We start from the raw sequence: 25,060 nt of genomic DNA on the forward strand, positions 1-25,060 counted from the left end.
CGTGGGTTCTGCTGCTCTAGAATTTGTTCAAAGCCATTTTTCACAGGTGTTTGGAAGGATTTGGGGGAGAGCTTAAGCGAGTCCCTGCTTTCCAACCACCATCTTGGCTCCACCCCCGCTTCAATCCCTATTTCAAGATAGACCCCAGCTCTGACATAATTTCCATTTATTCATTCAATATTAAGTGTCTATGGTATTTAGAGAAGACTATTCTAAGCACTGGGAAAGACAGCTTAGATAAGGTCCCAGGCAGCACTGGGTAGCAGATAGGGCACTGGACTTGGACTGAAAAAGACCTGAATTTGAATTCCATCTCAGACACTTACTAGTTATGTGATCTTAGGCAAATCGTGTAATGTGTCTCTTTCCTCTTGTGTAAAATAAGGGGGTTGGCTGCCAGGCACTCTAAGGTTCCTTCCAGCTCAAACAGACCTTGAAGTGCTAGAGAAATTTAAGAGATTGTTTAGGAGAGGCATTGTGGGGGTAATAGGAGGAAGCCTGGAAAAGCTGGTTCCAGCACTTACCAACCGTAACTCTTCTCTGGCTGTTTCTAGAACAGAGATAATGCTTTCACTCCTTCGTGTGAGCATCCCGGATTTGTGGTGAGGAGAGCAGTCGGCAAACTTTAACTGTGAATCGTTATCACAAATGATGCAACAGAGAGAAAAGTAAATTATCCAGAGTCACACAGTGTAGCGAGGGGAAGGGCTAGGACTAGAGTGCAGGTCTCTTGGCTCTCAGTCCTGTGCCTTTCCCCTACCAACTTACCTCAAAACCTTTTCAAGGTGATTTACTATTGGCTTAGACCAAGACGTGCAGGAAAGCACAATGCCACTGAAGGAAGGGAGGCGGTTTTAAACACAATTTCTTCTGGAGAAGGTGACAGGGACCAGTGGACAGCCATTCTTCAGATATGAAAGCAGGATCAGAAGAACTATCAATAAGATGAACACACAGTATTTTGTCACACAATAAAGTGTGGCCAAATGGGTAGTCATTCCTCTCTTGCAAGCAGAGGGAAGCTAGTTTTAAACATCAGACCTAGGTGGCACAGTGGACAGAACATTAGACCTGAAGTCAAAAAGACCAATTTAGTCTCAGACACTAGCTGTGTGACTCTGGGCAAGTCACTTGTCTGCCTCAGTTTCTACATCTGTAAAATTAGGATAATAAGAGAACCTACTTCACATGGATGTTCAAATGAGATATTTGTAGAGAGTTGTGTAAGTCTTAAAGCACTGTATAATTCTTATTGCTTCCTACCTTTTGGGAAACTCTGAGACAAATGTCCTTCTGTGAGCAGTGGCCTGAACTAGCCAAGTACCTACATAGGAAGCCATATACAAGCTTCAGAGCGCCTCAGTGGGGTCAGCATTGGATGGATGTCAAGTCTGAAAGATGGAGAACTCATTTTTTTCTCTAGGAAGCCCCTTGCAATGTTTTTTTTTCCAAAATGCTGGGAGAAATTATTTTGTCCTGCCCAGTTTTCATTTATGATTTCTTGAAATATAGCTCTGAAGAAAAAATGGCTTTTAAAAAGCCCATCATTTTAAACGGAGCTACTTGACTATACCTTTAAACCCAAATCACTCTGGCATTCATTGAATGGCCAATAATAGCCCCCAACTCAAACCTCTGTGGTTCATCCTTTAGATTTTGATTGCTCAGAATAGAGTGCAAATAGCAATTGTTTTCTGTTCCGGGCAGAAACTCTGAGGGTCTTTGCTTCCCGGATAGATATTTTTGTGATGCTAAATTAGGCCATCTTTTGTCCCAATTCTTACTAACCCTTAGTCATTGGATGGGTACAGCCTCAGACAAACTGGTAAAGACCTTAATTTCGAAAAACCACGCTCAACCACTCCATCCTGGGCCATGGCCAGTCTTCCTGACTTTTGTCTGGCCACTGGACTTCGATGACTCTGGAGAAGCAAGTGAGGCTGACAACTCTATGCAACTGCCTCACTTAAATCCAATTCAGGCACAAGACAAAACATCACCCTCGTGATGTCATTGGTCCTCTTCGAGAAGGAAGGATGGAAAAACAATAGCAGAGAGCCAATCATCGATGAGTTCAGTCATGTGCTCTCCAATAGTGCACTGAGAAATTGAGTCAAGAGGTCAGTGAGTCTTTGGAGAACCTCAAGTGGGAGGCACTAAGTGGGAGGCACTAACATTGGGTTAAAGGCCTGAGATAGCAGCCTTGCCTCACCTTTCACACAGTCAAGCATGGGCCCATTCCCAGACATTGTCTTTGTTCCTCTCCCAGATTTTTCCATCTCTTCTTCACAGATCCAAGTTCAATACAAATTCACTCTGTGTTTACATCTCTGTGCTTTGTCTGAGATATGTATGCACAGACACACTATCCCTCTTTGTTTCTGGCTTTGGATTCAGGGTCTTCCTGAATTCTTTAAAGTCAGGTGGGTATCAAAAGAAATAGCCCAGGCTGGAGAGTATGGAGAGGCAGTAGGGCATAGGGGAAGCAGGTCTTAAACTCAGAAAACTTGGGTACAAATTCTGGTTTTGCCACTTTCCTTAAAGAAATTACTTCTCTATGGATAAAAATTTCTCCATCCACAAAATTAGGGGGTTTGACTTGGAATAATTGAGGGAAGAATACCTCCTGGAGAAAGATAGGCTCCAGTCTACTATTCTTTCTTGAGGGAACACAATGAGAGGAGGGAGTCCCAAAGACCCCCTTTAGAGCCAAGGGCAACAAAACAAGGTGTCAGTGGCTCATTCCCAGCATCAAAGGTCAATGACCAACAAGAACAAATCCTGACACAGTTCAAACTCATGCTCTTAGCTTCTGACGCCAGCTGTTAAAGAAGACAAAGCATAAAGAAGACACTAAAAGCTAATGTTTTCAAATCTGGAGCCAAATGTGATAGTGCTATCATCACATCTATTTTTTCTAGCTCTGGACCTGCCCTATAGGCAGAACTTAGCTCCACCACATGGTGGAAGGCTTTAAAAACAAGCAGGCAATTTTATAGGTAGTGTCTTTCTGATAAGTGTGCTTAGTCAGTCCACCTCCAAAGTTAAGATTCTTTATACCTTCTTGCATTTCCCACTGCCAACATGCACTCAACGTAACCTAAACCTACTGGATTTTCAATAAATCCTCTGCTCAATGAATTGAGATCACAGATTTGGAGCTAGAAGAGACCACAGAATGCACATCTATAGTTCATTCTGAAGCTCAGAGCAGTTGTCCCAAGTTCGAACAGTGAGAGAGGTGAGACTGGAACTTTGATCCTGTGGTCCCAAATCCAGCACTCCTGGTACTACATAAGAACAACGAAACCTGGAGGCAAGGCTCTCCCTACTAGTTCCCTACTTCTCCACCTGGTAGAGTACAATATTCTTAAACTGCTCCAAGAGCTCAGAAAATATAAGAGGTCAGGGGAAGTAACTAATTCAAATCTGGGAACCAGAGGAATGAAGAAGCATGACACTGGGAAAAACACAGAAGACCTATGTTCAAGTCCCAGCTGCCACAAATGTCAACTTTGGGCCCATCACTTCACTGTTTCTTCTTCTAAAAGATGTCTACCACTTTCCATGGATCTTTCCAAGCACCAGTATTCTATCTTTTCATCTTTACACTACCTACTTCACAGGGTTGAAGCAAAGAAAGCCACAAATAATAGGTTGTTACAAGAAGATGCATTTTGGCTTCATTCAATGAGAACACTTGTTCTGATACTAGCTGTGTGATCTTAGGAAAATTGCTTAAGTTTTCTAAGTTCCAGTCTCCTTGTTTGCAAAATGTGTATAATTTTTGCACTACTTCAGGATTGTTATAAATAGGAAAATACTTTGTAAACCCTAAAGTTTTATATAGACAGCTAAGTGGCACAGTAGATAGAGCTCTGGCCTGGAGCCAGGAAGACCCCAGTTTGAAACTGGTCTCAGACACTTAACTAGCCATGTGACCTGGGCACACTTAACCTCTGTTTGCTTCAGTTTCCTCGTGCATAAAATTGGGATCATAATAGCACCTACCTCCAAGGGTTGTTGTGAGGATCCAATTGTTAGCTATTATTATCATCATATAAATGTAGTCTACTATGACGTCCTTTTTAGTTCTAAGGTTCTTCAAGTTCAAGCATACTCTTCAAAGATCCCTTCCAGTTCTAACATTCTAGGCTCTTTGTGATAGTACAAATTAAAACAGCTTTTAGTACTTATAAGGTCAACCAAGTTGCAAAGTAGTCATTTCTATTGGTAGTTCCCCCATCTCCTAGCTGACAGGAACCTCCTGTGTTGAGGTCCCTAAGGCAGGAAAAACCCACGGGGGCAGTTTGCTTTCTTTTCTATCACTGGTAAACCAGGCAAAAACACAGCAAGGAGACAATCATTTATTAAGCATTTGTTTTGTGTTAGGCACTAGGCTAAGCTCTAGGGATACAAATAAATATAAGCAAAAAAGAGCCCTTGCCCTCAGGGAGCTTACAATCTAATGGGAGAAGACAGCATACAAAAGAAAGCTGCAAAGGTGGAAGAGAGGTGAAAGTACCTGGCACAGGCAGGTGGTGTTTAAGTCTGGAAAGTCAGAAGCAGAGCCAGGAAGGAAATGAAGATTGGCCAGCCTGGGATCATCCCCAAAACAGAGGCCCCAGGAGGAACTCACCAATGAGGTGTTTCAGGCTAAGAAGGCCCCAGGTGCTGGGGGAGATTCTAGAGTAAGACTGAAACTGGGAGAGAAAGATTTATTCTCTAACCCTAAAAAATAAATATCAAGAGGAAGCCTCCTTCCAAAGTAAAAAACAAAACACCCTGACTTCCTGTTAGTGAATTCATGAGATTACTGGGCTCCAATCTCTATCCTCCTTCAATTGACCAAAACTTGCATGGTGACTGCTCAACCTTAAGGAAAAGTAATTCCTGCTCCAGGATCAGCTCTTTGCTTCCTTAATCTTTAGACAAAGATATAAATACCATATCCCCTGTTTATGGAGATCTACCTTCAATAAGTTGCCATTTAATGAGAGGGAAAACTAGCATGAGTCAAGCTGATGGTGCATAACTGATAAACTGCTTTTCATTAGAAGGAAAACAGGTAAAGAAGCAAAAGCATCTAAACACAACATTTTTCTCAGCACTGAAGAGTAGAGGGGTCTCCCTCTCGTGAGTATAGAATGACTGTTTGGCACAGGTCATGATACCCCCAGCAAGTGGTGCCAATGTCAGCCTGCTGCCCCCTTGGGGATGTGAAGGAGCATTTTGGAAGGAGCAAGAGTGACAGCAAACATTTAGGTTGCCCCATAGTCTTGCCTTCTTTCACCAAGAAAGGACCAGGCTCATGTTTCCTTATCTCCCATCTTCTTTAAAAAGAGTAAAAACTATGAAGCAGCACTCCATACCCTGAACAAAACAGTATGGGGTTGTTTCAACCAGAACTTAGACCTGAATTTTACCTCTTACCTCAGGCGCCTTTGGAAATCTAGACCAAACCCCTCCCAGAAGCAACAAACATTACCCTCCAGTTCTCAAAAACAAAAATTTTGGACTTCAAAAGTAGAAGTAAGAGGAAACTTAGCTGAGGCTTCCCTAGTCAAAGGTCCCTTCTCAGCCAGCTGCCACCTCCTTTACCTTCCTGGTGTACTTTCAAAGAGGCTCTGACCAAACCTAGCTCTCTGTCAATATTTCTTATCAATTGAATCATGGGATTTATTGCCACAAAGAATCTTACAGAAGAATCATAGGATTTAGTGCTGGAAGAAAGATTATTGTAGTCCAAACCCCTCATGCTAAAGGTAAGGAAACTGAGGCCTAAAGTTAATGACTTTCCCAAGGTCACCTAGGTATTAAGCAGAGCCAAGATTTAAAACCAGGCCCCCTGATTCCAAGTCCAGCGAGTACTCTCTCCATTATACCCAGCTTCGTCTCTCTCATATACCTTGCACATCTTCCTTTCCTATTGCATTATGTTTTATCATCTTTAGAAGCCTAAATCCTACTAGGATATTGGATAAAGTTTGGGCCACATCTCTGCTCTATACTGGAAGCACCCAATGGTGCAACTCACCATGAAATCAGAGATGCTCTCTGCTGCTTCTGTTACCTCTGGCGTTAATAAGAGCTGAGCTAACTAATTTCTAACCAAGAGGTTACACCTGACATTCCCACTGGCTACGTTGTGAAGGGAAAATGCTTTGTCTAACAGGAGTTTATTGGCCACCTAGAACTGTGTCTGGTATGTGGACTGTAGAACGAGGCCAGGAATCTTCAGGTAGATGAAAGAATATTGCAGAAAGATGGAGCTTCTTGGAATGAAGCTCAGGGGAGAAAAAGAACTGAAAAGTTCAAGGGAGTGACCACAGAGACTGCCTGGGAACGTACAACGCACACTAACGACCGAAGATCAAGAAGAACACTGGGGACACACCTAAAGCCAATGATGCACTTAATTCTGAAATACATGATCTGTAATTCCTTATCTCCAAAACTGGTATGTCTGACACTGGGAACCAAAAAGAAAAGAAAGAAAGGAACATCTTATTGCTTCAGAGTTTCATATAAACATACATAAATATATTTAAATTTTCTTTGAACTATAAGCAATTTCAAACAATCAATTAGAAAACACAAATTCTATACACTGTTTCCCTATACAGATCATAGAAAATATTTTTTTAAAGACTGCGTAGTTGTACTGATAATGACAATGGTATGGCCTGACCCTAACCAATGGGTAAAGACAGAATAAGCAGAGGGCCTGCTGAAAGAAGTCCAGCCACATATTTCTTCCAGGGATCTGTCAGCCTTCCATTGTAAGAAGCTCAAGACTTTCTCCTCTTTCCTCTGCTCGCTTTGGTCCGTTTCCGACCACCTGGTCGAACGGAAAGTTGCTTTTTAAAGTCCACCAGGCAATCCTTGGCTTCGGAAATAGAAACAAAAGCCTTGATGGGAGAGTCATCCGAGTTAAAGGAGCTCTGGTCTCCTCTGCTACCATCTGCCTTCTCCATCTCTGAGGGAAGATACCTGATGAGAAGGGGAAAATGAATAAAAGTTCAAAAGGGTCCAAAGAATCACCAGCACATTTTCTCAACTGATCTCCATCCCAATTTTATGGTCAACCAAGTTTTAGACATCCTTTTTTCTGTGCTAACCCTGAGGCTTACTTATGATACACGCTTATAAGACTAAATAGCTCAAGTTAACTTGTAAAATAACTTCATACGAAGAGTTTCCTAAAATCCTCTTCAGAAACAAGTACTGGGCATCTTCAGGTCATGAAAAAGGATTATTTTTTTAATGCATTCTCTATTATCTACTTATGTTTATGGAATTGCTGTTGGCTTTCCCTTTCTGTAATGACTACTCAGAGATTCAGGAAAAGGTAGGGAAGTCCAAGCTGTCATGGTCTGCCTCTGGATAAACACAGCATTTCCAAATGCCAAATCACATATTTACAAATTAGCTGAATCCTCCCCATTTTCTAAAGAAAAAGCTTCCAAAGATAGGTGTGTTAGTGCCACAGCAAAATAGCATGTTGTACCTGCCCACTTAGGAAGCCCATTGTCTTGCCTTGGTCCAGAGGCTCCCAAACTTATTTGGCCTACTGCCTCCTTTTCAAAAAAAAAATTATTCAGCATCCTCCTGGAAATCTACTTTAACTCTTTAATGTTTTTTTTTTAATTTGCATCATTTCAAAAAAAATTTTTTTTGAAATGATGCATCTTAAATTTAATAATTTATTATAAATCTGTGTTCTTCTTGCATTGAAATTTTGATAATGCAATATTGCATCATGTACATATAGTATACAAGTCATCACATGCACATATTCCTGCCTATGCATGCTGGACTTCTTGATACTGCTCAACATGCTTGTCTGCCAACACTTGCTTGTTAAGAACTGTCAACGGGCTTGACCACTGATCAGTTATAACTTGCATTTTGTGTGTTTATTTGGAAAATAATGTAATCACCACAACTTTAACTTTACAATAGATGAAACATGTATGAAGTTCTTCAAAATTTTCTTCTCTTCTTTCCCTCTTATTTTTATTCAGTGCCCCCCAATTGCATTTGAGGCTACTACCACCTCTCTGGACCATTCCAGCACCTTCCCCCGGCAGGCAGTATTGCCCATTTTTGGGAACCTATGGTTCATACTGTTCTGTCTGCCTGAAATGCCCTCACTCCCGTCTCTTCACCTAATCAATTTCTCCCTATCCTTAAAATACAACTCAAAGGCCACCTTCTCCGTAAAGTTTTAACCCCGCCCCGAGCACTTTGCTTCCAATTCTCTAATGTAGTTATAATGTGACACTGTATATCACAGTTATACATGCTTCTCTCTCATTCTCTTCCTAGAATGTAAACTCCGTGACAAATGCATCAATGTATCTTCTCTAAGCTTTGTATCTCTCCCAGTACCTAGCACAGCGCTCCATACGATCAGGTTATATAATAAATGTTTGTTCAATAAATGTTACCTTAAGGGGTCTACTATATGAATCTCAGCCTCTCAAAGCTACATCTCCTTTTGACCCAAATTCCCAGACTGCTAATCCCAGTCAGAAGTCTAAGGCTACATTTTGGCTTTGACCACCTTTTGAATGGATTATGAACTTTGTACCAGACACACTTTGGCCACAGAAACATATCCAGCTATGTGGTGCTTTCCGTATTTCCAGTTTGCATAATAAGACAGATGTCTTATCAAATAAACAGTGTAACCATGTCTGTATTTCCCAGATTCTCAAAATACCAAAGCAGTCCTGAATTCACCTGAAAGCTTCTCCTTCTGATGACTCTGTCTTCGTATCTGTTTCTGTGATGAGAGGAAAGAGAAAACTTGGTTTTCCATGGAAGAAGGAACTGAATAAGGAACACAATTAGAATTCATATTCAAGAATTCTGAATCCAATCCTCTTTACACTACACTACTTTGGAATAATCCTCAGGGGCTAAATGGCTGAGCAAGGGGCAGCGAGGTGGTGCAATAGACACTGGTTTTTCAACCTGAGTTTAAATCCAGCCTCAGGCATTTACTAGCTATGACCCTGGGTAAGTCACTTAACCCCAACTGCCTCCCAAAAAAATATGGCTGAGCCAAACTGTGTCACTTAAATAACTCCAAAGAATGATTAGGGCTTCCTTATTAGTCTTTATAAGAAAACACTTTGGGCTTCATGGTTCTATGCTTACCTGCAGACTTATATTCAGATTGCTCCAACAAGCTGAGAAGTCGGCCTCCATTCCCACTCCCTTCCTGGAACAGAGAAACAGAACAGTTTACCTTCTTGCAGAATAAATCACTATGCTATTCAATTCCTAAAATATAACCCTGTTACCTCAGATCACACTTTTCTCTGCTGGTAAAAAAAAAAAAAAGCTGTAGGACATTTCCAGAAATAATATTTTGCCTTCTAACAAATGGGAACATACAGATAGGAAGGGCAAAGAATAAGTTGTAAGCAATGACAAATATGAAACATTCAAAGAAACAGAAAATGATGAATTATGAAGAAAGCAGATAAAAAAAAGTAAAAACAAAACAGATTCAAAAAATCAACCTATGAACTGACTACAATTATGTAAATTAAGACATTACACAGAAATTATACCATGGACAATGCTGGTACTACCTTAAAGATAAAGCTAATAAATATAAATAAAGATAAATTGTTTTCCTTTTAACAAATATATATGCCATTTCATATACTCTAGTAAACACTCTTGTGCTGTTTTAATTAGCAATTTTCCAGAAGTATACTTTATGGTTTGAGTCTTTGTTTTATATTTTCCAGCTGTGTTAAAAACAAAATTTATCAATAAAAAAGATAAGAAAAAAGAAGACAACCATGGATAATTAGAGTACAGCTGAGGCAAGAACAATATTGGCCAAGGACAGAGACCCTATTCAGACTGGCAACCATCTGATATCCGTAATCAATGATCAAGTTAAGAGTTTGTCCAGAATTAGCCCAACATGACTAACTCAAAGATCATAGGTCCGTAGTGGAGTTGGGAAGGTTAAGATATTAAATAGTCCCATGTAGTAAATGTATACCCTGAAGCCAAAAGAACTAACCAGTCCCAAGGAATAAAAATTCTCCTTTAGATCTTGACATATAATCGGCTGTACGTCACACCTTCCTGCAGTAACTTTCTTAAGGGGTTTCTTTTACCTCACATACTAGACTGATACCTACACTTTGCTCTCTGCTCTAAGATGGTCTATTCTATTAGAATCCAGAATTTGGAAAAATTCTATCATCTAATCTTTAATCAAGATTGCCTGCATACTCTCCCCAATTCCTGGTCAAGACAGCCATCTTAACGAGCTGGTAGGTCAGAAGCACCAGCACCTAGGACTGGACCCCCAAATGGCTATCTCCCTGTTGTTCTCAGGTACTCCAACTATTCTGCATGTTTCAGAGCTCTAATTAGAGATCAAGAATACGAATAATTCCAAGACAAAAAGGCAATGTGGCCTTTATCCAAGAAGTGTACACAGGTGAAATGAATGTAAAGTAAATCACATCTCACCCAACCCAGGACTTACCCTTGTGTTCCTCTGCCTCACACCTTTTCCCTCAAAATCTGAAGGCTGTCCATCATCTCTTTCCAGTTTGTTTCCTTGGTCATCCGTTGCAATCTGAAGGCAGAAGTCTACATGACTTGGATACTCTTTGAAAGGAACCAGGGATTTGCAGAGGTAACATTTCTCACTCCTGTCCAACCAGGAGAAAAGGAAAGCGGTTTTAGTATTCTGTTGTGCCTCTGAGCTCTTGGCTATGTCTCAAATGGTGTTTTTACTTCTCCAAGTTATTCCACAGAGAAGACATGTCTAGCAATGCAGATTTGCTCAGCGGGATCACCAATAAAACTAACCCGACGCCAATCAAAAGGACTGAGTGATTAGCAGTTTTCCCTGGCTGCTCCTCTGTACCCTGCTGCTGCAGCAGTGGGATGGTAATGAAATCAGCTCCTCTAACTATCTCAAACAATGCTGATTGCTCTTCAGATATAAAACATTCTGTCAAACTCTGCTGAAATTAAGTGTTATGGTTTTTTTCAAAGGAGAGTTAAAATTTCGACAGAAAAAGGAGCAAGTACATTAAATCAAGATGACATTTTACGGGGGGTGGATGTAGTCTTCTCATTAGTAAATCAACTCTATGTGCTTACTTCACTGCACAACCTGCATCATAAACCAAGAAGTTCCCCCAAACTCCTGGTTCTGATGTAGAGCTCTACATAATCTTAACATCTCTCATATATTTGTTTCCTTCTGTCTTACCCTAACCACCAGCAGTTTCCAGAGTAGTCAGGGCTAGAGATTGAGGAGAAAGCTGAGTCCATAAAATAATCTAAGCAGGGCATCAAGGAGGAAGACAGTATATACCAAAAACATCATATTAAAGATAAAGGAATGAGGGTCTTGTTTCTCTGGAGCTAAGGGGAAAGTTCATGTTCAGCAATGCCATGAAACATAATGGAGCCAAATAATTCCAAATAAAGCCTCTCTTGGGCATAATACCTTTAGTTTTTCTTTCTGGTCACTTGTGTTTAATAACCATGATAAGAAGAGACTGAGATAGAGTAAAGAAATTTATACTACTAAGAAAGTTTGTGGACTCCCTTCTATGGACACATTTTAAAAGGGACAGATAATTGCATGCACAGTGCCTTGAAAGAGCAGGCCCTAAGAAGTGTTTGTTGAATAAATGAATGAATGAACAGGAAGTTTGGTTTTGCCTGAAGTAAAGAATGGACCAGATGACCTCTCAAAGTTCCTTTTGGTCCTAAGATTTACGATCTAACAATCTGTATCTTGATGCTAAATATTTTTGCCATTAATTAGCCACTCTAATTTAACATTAGTGGTATCTCAACTATTTCCAGGGAAGGGCATTTGCAAACAGCCCCTTCTTTTTTATGATGCTTTTAGCCCAATCTATTTCACTGCATAACCTTCTGCAACCCAGCTCTCAACTACAAACTGGGAAAATGGCCCACGCTTTTCTGAAAGCTGCACAAGGATCCACATAGGAATATGAACTCCAAGAAAATGGGAGCCTAAAAGCGGTATGGGTGAGGCAATTGGCAGCTTTTATTATTTTTTTTCTAATTCCGATTTTTTATTTTTTTCTTGAGTTTGGAGGAAAGGCAATGGGGCTAACCTATATTGATGCAATTTGGGATGGAGGAAAAGAAACTCAGGCTATCCAAATAATGCAGTGACTGACATGCTAGAGAAGCACAGTTAGAAACAGGAACTGGACTCCTCATTTAGTACAAGCTATTTTATAGGAAACAGGAGTGACGAGAACATAGCATACCTACTTACTTGTCAATGTCTAGGGATGGCTGGATATCTCTCTCATTGTCACTCTTACACTTGGCCCGTTTCCGTTTCCGAGTCAACACTTTCAAAAGAAGAGAAACCTGTTAAGATTGCAGGAGGTTTTGCTCCTTTTCCTGCAGTGCTATGGCGTTTCACTGAATGTCTTGCAAGATGCCCAGAACAGAATCTGAAGGACATTCTGTATATGGGGCCCTATCCAAATTCCATTTCTCTAGGGAAGAATACCACATGCAAAGGCACTGTTTCCATTGTGTGGAGTGTAACATCTGTACCATATACACAGAGGTGGCTCTGGGATTCCATGAAGCAATATTTCTCCCATCAACTTAGAAGGTGTGAATAGTCAAACCAATCCACTCAAGGGGCCAGGCTGATATTTCTAGCCCCTCTAGGAAAGGTCTTTTTGGCAACAACCTACCTGAGGCAGATTTATCCAGGAAAAATAAATACTGGTGTTAACTTAAATCACTTAAAAGTTAACTCCTCCTCTCCCCCGCCCCCTCCCCCATGACACTGAGGTATTACAATGCAAGATGATAGTATTTTAGCATTTTTATTCATTTACTCTTCCAACAGATATAGATTACCTATAGTTTGCAAAGATCTGTGCTAGGTGCTATGGAAGACTATAAGTTTAGGTTAAGTTAGTCTCTGCTATTATGAAGTAACAAAGGGATATGATACAAACACAGAAAACCCCAATACAAAATATTAGGTGATGACTACACTACAGAAGTCAAACCAAAGGGGAAGAAGGCTGTGGAAGAAGGGTCATGGAAAGTTTTATGGAGGATATGGTACTTGAGATGAGTTTTCAAAGTTAGGTGGGAATTCAAGAGGCAAAGAAGGGGTGGGAGGACATTCCAGGGATAGGAAACAGCATGAATAAAGGCAGAGAAGCAGGGGAGTGCGATGTGTGCTGAGGGAAGAGAGATGTCTAGTTTGGCTGGGGTATAGGGAGTAGGGTGGCAAGTGATATAAGGCTGGAAGGGTGGGGAGAGGGGAAGATGTGCATTTCAAACGGTATGATACTTTGAATGCCCGGATAAAGGAACCTGAACTTTGAGAGGAAACAGCAAGCACTGAAGATTCTTGCACCAACGTCACATGACTATGTCAAGTGCTCATCCAACCTCTGAGTGAAAATATCAAATAATAAGGACCTACCACCTTCTAAGGCAGCTCATGTTTTTTAATCCCCAGCACCTATCACAGTACCTGCCGGAGTAGCTTAATAAATGTTCACTTATTGACTGATTTGATTGACTGAAAGGAGGAACAAGTCAAAGCAAGATAACACATTAAGAGGTTACTGACAACAGTCCAGGTGAGTAATATTCCAGGCCTTTACTAGGTTGATGGCATAAGGAAAGAGAGGAGGGGGAGGACAGATATTCAATGTCTATCATGAAGGTAGAATGGATAGGACTTGGTAACTTGAATATGAGAAAGAAGAGTCAAAGATAAAACCAAAATTATATGCATGGGGAGAGAGGGTGAACTATAGTGCCTATGCCAAGACACATCTAGTGATGGAGAGCTTACTACTTCATGAAGGAGCTCATTCCATTTCTGGACAGTTGTATTAGGAACTTCAACCTTTACATCAAGCTGAAAACTGCTTCTCTACAACTCCCACAAATCGATTCTAGTTGAATGCCACTGTAGTCATACAGAACAATTCTATTTCCTTTTTTTCAGATATCTGAAGACAGCCCTCTAAATCTTTTCTTGTTCAGTTCCTTCATTTGCTGTTCATGCGATCTTTAACCACTCTAGTAGCCCTACTTGGAAAAGAATTCAATTAGTCAGTGTTCTTATAATGTGGTGCCTAGAACCAAATACAATATTCTGGATGTGACCTAAGCAGTGCAGAGTACTATTAGATAATGACCTTGACTTGGGCACCAGGCTTCTACTGATACATACTAAGTTCACAGTAGTTTCACTATAGTTTTAGTGCACATTGAGCTAGGTCTTTCCCATAATACATTCAAGCACCAATTGTTTTTTTTAAATGGAAGATGTTGTATTTGCCATTGTTAAGATTCAATTTATTAGTTTGGGCCCCAAATTCCAGTCTCTTCAAATAACTTAAACTCTTAATTCTGTCAACTAATATTAGCTATCCCTCCCTGGTTTGTGTCATCCAAAGGATAACAAAAATACACAACAATGGGTGAAAATAGTTGCAGCATAATCTTAGTGATGTTTTACATGTGAAAAATGTCACAGAGGATGAAAAACACACATGACCAAAAAAGAAGGTGGTCTTATGACAAGAGTGAAGGACAACGCTGAATGTTACTGGTTATCCATGAAATATTAAAAGAAAAACACAAAGGCCTCAAGTGAATTGAGCATAGTGGGCAGAAAATAAATGTTAACATGTATTATTTACTTTCAGAAAAAAGGAAAAGCACAGAAACTCAGAGGTCATCTAGTCAAATGCATTTCTCAGTGGAAATCCCCTTCACAAAGTTCTTGACAATCTCTAACCTCTGTGAAAATATCCAGTAATGGGGGCTCGCCATCTTCTAGGGCATTTCACTCTACTTTTGGACAACAGTAATTCCTTTAGTGTTTTTATTTATATGAAGCCCATATTTGCCTCTCCATACCCCACTCTCCCTCAATACTTCTGCCATCTGGGTTCAAGAAGAAAGAAAAAGTGTCAAGCAGCTGTTGAAGAAGGCTTCTACGTCTTCATCCAAGTAATATATACAAAGTTTGAACAGGAAAATGCCAGAAATAAAGTCTATATAATTAGAGATTTTATCTCAGGATGACATGGATTCATTCATCAACCTACTTTGGGCACCAATGAGGCTCAAATACATCAAAACTGTACTGACATCTGGCCCATACTTTATCATCTGACCACAAGGATAAAATAAGACTGTCAAATGTTTAGCTGAAGTTAATCCTTTAAGATTGTATATTCTTCAGGTGCTAAGCATTCAAAAACATTTCTGTCTTCAACTAGAATCATTAATGAAATATTCAGGAACCAATCTACAGGAAGACTTGGAATAACTCAATATTTGCCCATTGGACTAAGTCTATCATGTGGATAATGCCAGACATTAAGGTAGTCAGCAAAGTTCTGGCTGATAAAACCCAAATTTAATCACTACTCTCCTTTAAAGATATCATCACAAGTAAGGAGCAGAGGCTAAAAACAACACAGTGGCGTTCTATGAAACAAGGGTCTTCCTAGTTCTAGAAGCCATTCCAAATGTCATGATGTAGGCTCTGGTGTAGAGGGGAAACAGACACAATCAATCAGAGTTGGAGCATGCCAATTATGATTATGGTGTCTAATGCCAAACCTTCAGCCCTGCTCTGCCTAGACAGAAACAGAGGAAAACCATGGTAGTGACTGATGCTAATTATTACTCTCGGGCCAATCCTGCTGCCTCATCCGTCCTTCCCCTCCAAACCTACAATCTTCTACTTGCAGAGGAGCTCTTTCCCAGGAAGCCTATACTCCTGGCAACAGTCACATACTTCCAAGCACTTGGATCAAATTTCTTGGCTTCCAGACTAAATCTACTCCTTTCTAGTCTCTAGCAACTTTGTTCTAGTTTGAAACGGATAGGACACCTTCTTCTCTTGTATTTCTAGACACTATGTATATATACCTCTTTCTGTACACGTACACACCCCCATATACTATATTTTATATACATAAAATAGTGTGAATGTTTATATACATATGTGTGTACATGTATATACTTATGTATACATACACACCTATACACAAGCATATTCCACTTACCTAGAATGTACTCTCTTCCTATAAAATTCTACCCTCCTTCAAGATCCAGTGAAAGTTTCATAGCTCCTATATGAAACTTTCTCCAACCATTCCAACTTATATTGATATGGCTCTCAGGATGGTAAGTAGAAAAATAGCTCTGAAGTCATTAGACCTCAGTTCAAATCCCATCTCTAACATTTCCTACAAGATGGCCTTCGAGGTCCCTTCCATCCTTAAACCTATGATCTCTCTTTTGCTGAACTACTATCTCAACTTAGCACTTGTTAGTTTCTCATTCATAACTATTAATTATGTCTTCTCACCTGTACTGTAGGGACCTTGGAGACAATGGCACAAATCTAATATTCATTTGTATCCATTATAGGGCTTAAATGTAGAACATAGAAGGAACTAAATAAATACTTGAGTGTCTTTACTTATATGGCAAGCAAATGTGCAAGAAACAGTAGAAAAATGGATAGGAAACAATGATGGTGTTACTAGTTGGTAATGTTTAGTATTAATTTCATAGTATTAATTTACTAACTTACATAGTGCAGCATGCTGACAAAGACTGTTCAACTACTCTAACATAGCATTTTGAATCAGTTTGTGGGGAGACATCTGGACTTGCAACTAAAAAAGATCCCTACATGCTCTTATCAGCCTTTTCTGAGTTGGGTGAGCCAAGGGGACAAAGTATTGGAACTTTTACTGGCTTATTTCACAGTTTCATCAAGTTATCCTGATCTATATCTTGTCAGTGGACCCAGATGGCTTTGGAGGAGAAAGTGAGACTGATGACTTTACACAGCCCTTCCTCACTTAAATCCAATTCATTTATATGTCTTGCCATCATCTCCCTGATATCATGGTTCTCTTCAAGAACAAAGGACAAACAACAACTTCTGTGAATAGCAGTAGGGCTGCCCCACTGGGGACCCTACTAGAAATGGCCAGTTGGGTAACACAGCTCTTTTTTGTTCTTTCCCTTCCCTTCCCTCTATCCATGTAAGAGTATCATACCCTTACCTGTGGGTGCTCAGCCCAAAGGAATTTGGATTAATTAATCAAATTGATTTAATTTTAATTGCTGGGAATTTACAGGCTACATTTTTTTCTTAAGGACCATGCCTTCTTAAACTTAAACCACTCTGGCTCTCACTGATTGGCCAACAAGTCCCACTTGGTCACTGTTTGGGTCCTGATTGGCTCAGAGTGAATGTAAATAGCAAATGTTTCTGTTTGGCCAAAAACCCTCAATGTCTTCCCCTCCTGATTTGATTGGGGTGGGGGTGGGGGGGTTGATGACGACAATGGGACACAACACACAACACGACTAGGTAAAAGAGGCTATTCTATGCCTCATTTCTTACCTAGCCTTAATCACTGAATGGGCATTGCCTCAGTCAAACTGAGACCTGTTAAAGACCTTAGCTTAAAAATGCCAAGGTCTCCCACTGCATCTAAGGCCATCACCAGTCACCCTGATCTATATCTTGTCACAGGACCCAGATGGCTCCGCAGAAGATAGTGAGGCTTGTAACTTTGCACAGCCTTCTCTCACTTAAATCCAATTCATTTGCATGTCATGGCATTACCTTCCTGACATCATGGAACTCTTCGAGAACCAAACAGCAACAACAAAAGAGAGTGAAGTAAAAGGGAGAAGAGGATGGCAAAGGAGGATAGCAGTTTACTGTAAAGGACACTTGTATTTTATAGGAATAAGCAATCCTTCGAAGCGCTGCCTTTCAAAAGTTTTGCCACTAGCAGCCCAGTTTTCCCCAGAAATCTCATCCAGTGGCCTGATACTCTAGAATGCTTCTTAATCTATTCCAAGAACTTAGCCTGACTTGAAGACAGGTGCTTCACAAATTAGCACTCAATACTAAATGTGTGCTGTACATCAATTTTAACAGACAGGTATAATACAGGTTTTAGCATGTAACTATAAGTACAGATATTTAAACAGACCACAGGGACAAACAGGTGACTTAAACAACCAGAAGAGCTATTCATAGTGTAAACAAAGCAGTAGCTTAGCTTCCAACCCCTCCAACCCCAAGACAAGCAAACAGAAAGTGAAGTATATGGTTGAATAACAAAGATATAGAACCATAGCAACTTTAGGAGTATTATCAATTACTCAAATTGAATGGATAGAATATAATAGAATAGATAATAAGCCTTTGAGCTGGAAGGGACCTTAAAAGTGACCTAATTCAAATTATCTCTTTATTTTATAGATGAGGAAATTGAGGCCCAAGCATGTGAAGTTATTTGCCAAGGTCACATAGGTTGTGAGGGATACATCTGGGATTTGAACTCAAGTCCTAGGCCTCTCAATCCAATACTCTTTTCTCTGACAGATGCTGTCTACATAGAGGAATATTTGGAATAACCAATATTCGAACTTTTTTCTTAATGAAATGTGGCTATAGCTCTTCAAGAGGGAAGATAAACTAAATGGTGATGTTCTAAGTTACACTATTTGGGGATGGCATGTCATAGCTGTTTCCAAATTTACAGGTAAAACCACTAAAGGGAAGAAGCATGGGGTTGAGTGGGGTAGTAGGAATAGATTGGGAAGACATAACTAGGCAATAATTCTCGTGAAAATGACATGGGGATGGGTAGAAGCTTATCACAATCTTAAGATGCATTAACAAAATACATCACCCAAAAGGTAAAAAGTGATAATGGTTCCAATCTCTGCCTTGCACAAACCAAATCTGCAATACCCCATCCAACTCTTAGGTGTCACATTTTATTTAGCAAGAAAACTGACAAACTGGAATACAACTAGAAGAGTGAATAGGATTGTGAAAGAACTTAAAACCATAAAATATAAGACCATCTGGAAGAACTAGGGATGTTTAGCCTAGAGAAGATAAAATTTAGGAGGCAGATTAACTGTCATGGGGAGGATGGATTCCTCCTCTGTAAAATGAGGGATTTGGCCTGAGATGGTCTCTGAAGTCTCTTCTACCTTTAGATGTATCACCCTATAAAGATATAGGCTTGTTTTGCTTGGTCCCAAAGGACAAAACTAAGAGCAATGGGTGGAAGGTTCAGAAAGGCAGATTTTGGCTCTAGAAAAGCGAATCCTACTTTAGGAGGTAATGAATTCACAGATGTGGTCTATTACAGAAGCACAGATTAGACTGGATGACTTCTGAAATTCTTCTAATTCTTCAGTTTCTATAAGTGTTATTTCCTAGCTTTAAACTAAAAAAATCATTTTGTCAACTCAAATTAAAAGTTTCCAAAGACTGATCTACAGAAAGTCTCAGAAAGAAGTTCTTTCTCCCTTCCTGATTTGCTACCACCTAAAGTTCTAAGTACACTAAATTTTATCACTTATTGTGACAGAGAAATCTGGATTTGTAACACAAAAAAGAGGATACTTTTGTCAGCACTCCAGAAAGAGTAAGCAAGCTAAAGGACAAAAACATAGAGTGCTCTCTCAGGCCTTTTCTGGAGTTTAACTAAGGGTACACTGCTGGGAGAAAGTTTATATAGGTTTCATGGTTGCTACCATTCCAGAAGTTTTTTTTTTTTTCTTTTGGAGGGGGGTTGGGTTAGGAGGATTTGAATAGGAACAAAAAAAGGTTCCCAGGCCCTTTGTACCCACCCAAACTGTAGGGATTATTTAGGATTCTGAAATAAACCAGATTTCTCCAGTGGTGTACTTGAATACTCTGCTCTTCAACTTAATCTCTGGTGTTCCTGGAGTCAGTCTTGCTAATACAAGTTTTAGCAAGGGCTTGGCAATTCTTATTGCAAGGACAAATGTGATCATTAAGAAATACTTACAGATCCTCTTGAGATCTATGAAGAAAGAGTCTGTACGGGAAAAATCCAACTAAATCTAAAAGTCCCAGGCAACTTTAAGGAATTACTGAATTGTGAATCTTTATGTTTAATCAAACAGTTTGAAAGAAAGCCTAGAAATTCTTTTTAGGTCTGAAAGACATAGCCAGGTGTGTGCATCAACCACCTATTTAAAAGTCATCTATGTAACTCACATTTATGTAGTGATCTACAGCTTTTAAACTATTTCCCTAACAACTATCTTGTGATATAGGAAGTGCAAGAACTATTCTTGCCCACTTTACAGAGGAAGAAACAAGGTCAGAGAGATGAAGCAGCCTGTGTAACATCTACGAGTTCATCGCTGCCTGAGCTACTGCCTGGCCCTGACAAAGCTGTCTACAGGGAGTGGAAGAGAGGATGAAGGTGGAGGACTCAAACTTAAGTCTTTTGCCTCAAAATCCAGTGCTTTTCTTCACTACACTACACTGTCTATGGGGCTTATGAAACAGGTTTATGATTCAATGTCGAATGATAATTTGGGGAGATTTATCTCCTCTATGAGAGAAGTTAGAGAAATCAGACATTGAATCTTCTTGCATTAAGAACATTTTTAAAAGCATTAATCAAAAATAATTGACCATTTCACCTTTTTGGAAAGAGGGAGGGTAATGAGAGAGTGAGAACGGGAAGGAAATGGGACCCTGGAGACAGCTGGGGGTGTAGTGGATACAGCGCTGGGCCTAAAGTCAGGAGGATCTGTTAAAATCTGACCTCAGACAATTACTAGCTGTGTGACTCTGGGCAAGTCACTTAATCTTTGTCTGCCTCAGTTTTTATCAACTGTAAAATGAGGAAAATATCACCTACCTTCCAGGACTGTAAGAATAAAACAAGATAACAGTTGTACGTCACTTAGCACGGAAAGGCTGAGGAACTTGTCTGCAATTACACAGCTAGTTGTAAGTGTCTGAAGTAGAAGTGGAACTCAATTCTTTGTGACTCAAAGTCCCACCTTTTGCCCACTTCACACCTACCTGCCTACTAAGAGATTAAACTCTCTTAACTCTTGAGTTGGATCCTTTCATTTTTGTAAATGGAGAAACAGAGGCCCAGAGAAGGGAAAGGACCAACTCTAAGGCACCCTATCACCTTTGTCATCCTCTCCTTCCAGGAACCTATATTCTACCAGGTAGAACAACATGTCACTCACAACATGTCCTTGGTGACTTAAGGAGGGTGAGTACAAACAACCAGGGGCCTCGGAGGAGGGAGCACATCCCACACCTGTGGGACAGCCTGGGCAAAGGCCACAGGAGACATGGGGATTGCCTGTGATGGGGAGCCTGTGATGGGAAACACTGTTTGGTGTCCACGCAGGCCGAGCTCAGCCTGTGATAGGCTTCCAACCCTGATCTGAGGAGGGTATATTTTATCATAGGGGCAACAGAAACTAGTTTGGGAGGAAAAACAACCCCCAACAGAAGAGTCAGATATGAACTTTAGAAAGATTATTTTGACAGTGACGTGGAGGATGGATCAGAGAAATGCAAATTAACACAACTAAAGTTCCACTTCACACCATCAGATTAGCAAAAATGACGAAGGAAAATGACAAATATTAGAAGGGCATACTAGTGCGTTGCTGGAGTTGTGAACTGGCCCAGCCATCCTGAAAAGTATTCTGGAAGTATGCCCCCAAAGTCACTAAGCTATATATATCCTTTAACCCAGCAATACTACTATTAGTCTTAGATCTCCAGAAAAGCAACACAGAAATAAAAAAGGCAAATCACAGTAATGATTTGTAATCATTGTAATTGTACATGTAATTGTAATGGAATTAACTGAATGGAATATAACTGTACCATAAGAAATGGTAAAAAGAATGATTTCAGAGAATCCTGAGTAGTCTGAACTTATGTATAATGAAGTGAGCAGAACCAGGAGAAAAGAAATGAACTGATGATGAATCATGATACCTATACCTCCTGACAGAGGGAGTGACACACATTTCTGGACATGGCCAGTGTATAGATTTGTTTTGACTATATGCTTATTTGTTACAAGGATTCTGATTAATATTTTTTCCCCACACAGAGGGAGACCACAAGAAAAAGTAGAGTCATTTAAGCATTTTCTTAAAGTGCAAAAGAGAACAGAAGGTCAGAAGGAGACACAGACAAGCAGGACAGCTTCAAAAGTAACAAGCTGAATTTATCATAATTTTTTTAAAATTAAGTAGTAAGTAATAGAAACCAGTGGTTTCACCTATAATCTTCTTCCATTCTACTTTGTATATGGAATGTTGGGGTTTTTTGGGTCTGTGAAATTCAGGAGGAAGGAAGGGAGAGAGGGAGAAAAACAGGGAGGGAGGAAGGGAGAGGAAGGAAGTAAGAGAGATAGAGAAAGGCCAAGAAAGAAAGAGAGATGGGAGGGAGAGGAAGGAAGGAAGAGATAAAGAGAAAGGAACAGAAAGAGAGGAATGAAGAGGGAGGGAGAGGGGGAGAGAGAAAGAGAGTGAGAGAGGAAGAGAGGGAGAGACAGAGAGAGAGAGAGAGAAAATGGCCACCTTTTCATCAACAACTGAAGAACAGGAGGACAGAACATGCGATGATGGTAGAACCTAAGAGTGGAGTTGGGGGCTAGACTTGAAGACTTCTCTGTCAATGTTTCATCCATTACATCACCTTACTTTTGATGTGGCAATCTTCATGACTCAGTGATATAGGCCCTCCACTAACAAAGATCACAATTTCTCCATACCTCAGTAGGTGATCTTTATAAGCTGCTTCAGTTAAAAAAAAAAAAGTATCCCTTAGTGGCCTCTGAGTATTTAGCTAAGATGGTCCTTGGCTGACAAACAGCATGTAAGCCATTACTGTCACATGTACAATGCTGTGTGCTAAGAACCTCTTTTCCAAGTGTAAATACAATCAGTACGACTGAGGGAGGCAGCTCTAAGGAGGCTCTGAAACACAGCTTCAGTATCACTTCTTCAATCTAGTACAAACTAGGTTGGCTCTGAAGCAGCATAATTTTAGATCATGCCTCAATACAGATACAAATTAATATCCTCCCACTCACTATAATAAGGAAAAAGAAGAGACCCAAGACTGATATGAAAGCCACCTGAACACACATAAACACCTTTTTTCCTCTCTAGTTTAATAAATTGTCAAGAGTTGGGAAGGGCCTTGGAAACCATTTTGTCCAAACCACCCTCTTTGTTTCAGTTTATAGCAGAGGAAATTAAGCCTCAACTTGCCCAAGATTATATAGCTAGTGGCAGAACTCAAAACTAGATCTCCTGACTGCTAGTCTAATTGTCCTTCCATCATGTGGCTTCTATACTGATAGTTACCAGATCTATATACTTAAGCATCTCTAAGCTTGGTAGGTTCGCTAGACTTGCAAAGCCTTTAAGAATTCCAAGGTTCACTCCCCTACAGTACAATGAGGTACCTTAGATAATGCTGGTGGTAGCTAAGTCAAAGGTCTATTCCTGAGGATTGAATGAGATAATCTAAGTTTGGGTTTCTTTGTTTTTTTTTTTTTTAAGGACCTCAGGGATTACAATAATAAAACTAAAAAATGCCTGAGAATAGAGTGCATGGATTATTGATATATACAAACCATACACACAATTATATATGGGCTTATTTCATAGTCCTGGTTGTAACTCCAGGAAAATCATGATGGAGACCACTGCTCTATAATTAATACCATGAACTATCCTATTTCTTAAAATGCTGCAGGCACCTGAACAAAACGGATGATTAGATAGCACAGTGAGAGAATTTCTCCCAATATCAGTGTGCTTGAGTATTAACTCAAGTGTTAATCAGATCTATTTTTTCCAGAAAACGCTGAGCAAAGCACATCTAGCAGAAGGAACCTGTTAAAAAAAATCTTGAGGATTGGCTATCTTTAGCAGCAAGTCAGAATGGAAAGGCCATAGCTGAGGTGTCAGCAGTAATGATACAGTCAAAGATAATAAGAGAAGACAACAGAATCTAAGACTCTGATGGACTCAAGTAGACATAAGTCAAACAGAAAGCCATTCCAAAAGTTATATCATATAACCAATCTATTAATACATTTTGGTAAATTTTACATGATAAAAAATGCTTCAGTAACTAACAGTAAAGTATGTAAGAAAAAAAACTAAGCAGCACAAGGGAAAAAAAGATTGCACCTAAAATATTAGCAAAGAGGTCAGAGCTCAGCAATAACATGTCTAGGATAGGGTACTAATCCTTAATTCTAAGACTTCTGAAAGTTCTTCCAGCTGCAAAAGGTCTTTGAATTTCTAAGCACCACAATACCTATCAAAGATATTCATCATGAAATACCAAAAAAGTGGCTATAAGAATATCCTCTGTTCAAACCTCAGGCATCTCTGGGATACTAGCTGTGGCACTAATTTCTAAAGTTTATTCTAAAATTAATTTATTTTTAATTTTCAACATTCATTTCCACAAGACTTTGAATTCTAAATTTTGTCCCCATCTTTCCCCTCCCTCCACTCCAAGATGGCATGTATTCTGATTACCCCCTTCCCCCAATCTGCCCTCCCTTCTACCATCCCCGCCTTCCTTTATCCCCTTTCATTTTCCTGTAGGGCCAGGTAGATAGATTTCTATACCCCAGCTGCATGTAAAAATAATTTTAAACACTCATTTTTAAAACTCTGAGTTCCACATTGTCTCCCTTCCTCCGTCCCCACCCACCCTCATTGAGAAGGCAACCAATTCGATAGAGGCATGACATGCATAGTCATGCAAAACACTTCCATAACAGTTCTGTTATTAAAGACTAACTATATTTCCCTTCATCCTATCCCTCCCCCCATTTATTCTATTCTCTCCTTTGACCCTGCTCCTCCTCAAAAGTGTTTACTTCTGATTATCCCCTCCTCCCTTTTGCCTACCCTTCTATCTCTTATCCCCTTCCCCCTACTTTCCTGTAGGGTATAAGATAGATTTTCATACCCAATTGAGGGTGTAAAGCCAAATGTGTTAAGCCAAATCCAATGAGAGTAAGGTTCACTCATTCCCTCTCACCGTTTCCCCCACCCTTACCCTCCATTGTAAAAGTTTTTTCTTGCCTCTTTTACGTGAGATAATTTACCCCTTTCTACCTCT

At 39.9% G+C, this 25,060-nt stretch overlaps 1 protein-coding gene across 1 annotated transcript in view; it reads right to left on the reverse strand.

Annotated features, from left to right (window-relative positions):
- Positions 1–4,351: 4,351 nt before the first annotated feature.
- UIMC1 (ubiquitin interaction motif containing 1) overlaps positions 4,352–25,060 on the reverse strand; it is a 115,456-nt gene continuing 94,747 nt past the window's right edge. The window contains exons 11-15 of the mRNA XM_036751979.1: positions 12,317–12,395; positions 10,529–10,697; positions 9,169–9,232; positions 8,749–8,791; positions 4,352–6,993 (exon numbers count right to left, since the gene is read on the reverse strand). Coding sequence (XP_036607874.1) covers positions 6,792–6,993; positions 8,749–8,791; positions 9,169–9,232; positions 10,529–10,697; positions 12,317–12,395 — 557 coding nt within the window. The 3' untranslated portion in view covers positions 4,352–6,791. The remainder of the gene's footprint in view (positions 6,994–8,748; positions 8,792–9,168; positions 9,233–10,528; positions 10,698–12,316; positions 12,396–25,060) is intronic.

The sequence above is a fragment of the Trichosurus vulpecula genome, chromosome 3, assembly GCF_011100635.1.
Source record: "Trichosurus vulpecula isolate mTriVul1 chromosome 3, mTriVul1.pri, whole genome shotgun sequence".
In the NCBI taxonomy this organism is placed as follows: Eukaryota; Metazoa; Chordata; class Mammalia; order Diprotodontia; family Phalangeridae; genus Trichosurus; species Trichosurus vulpecula.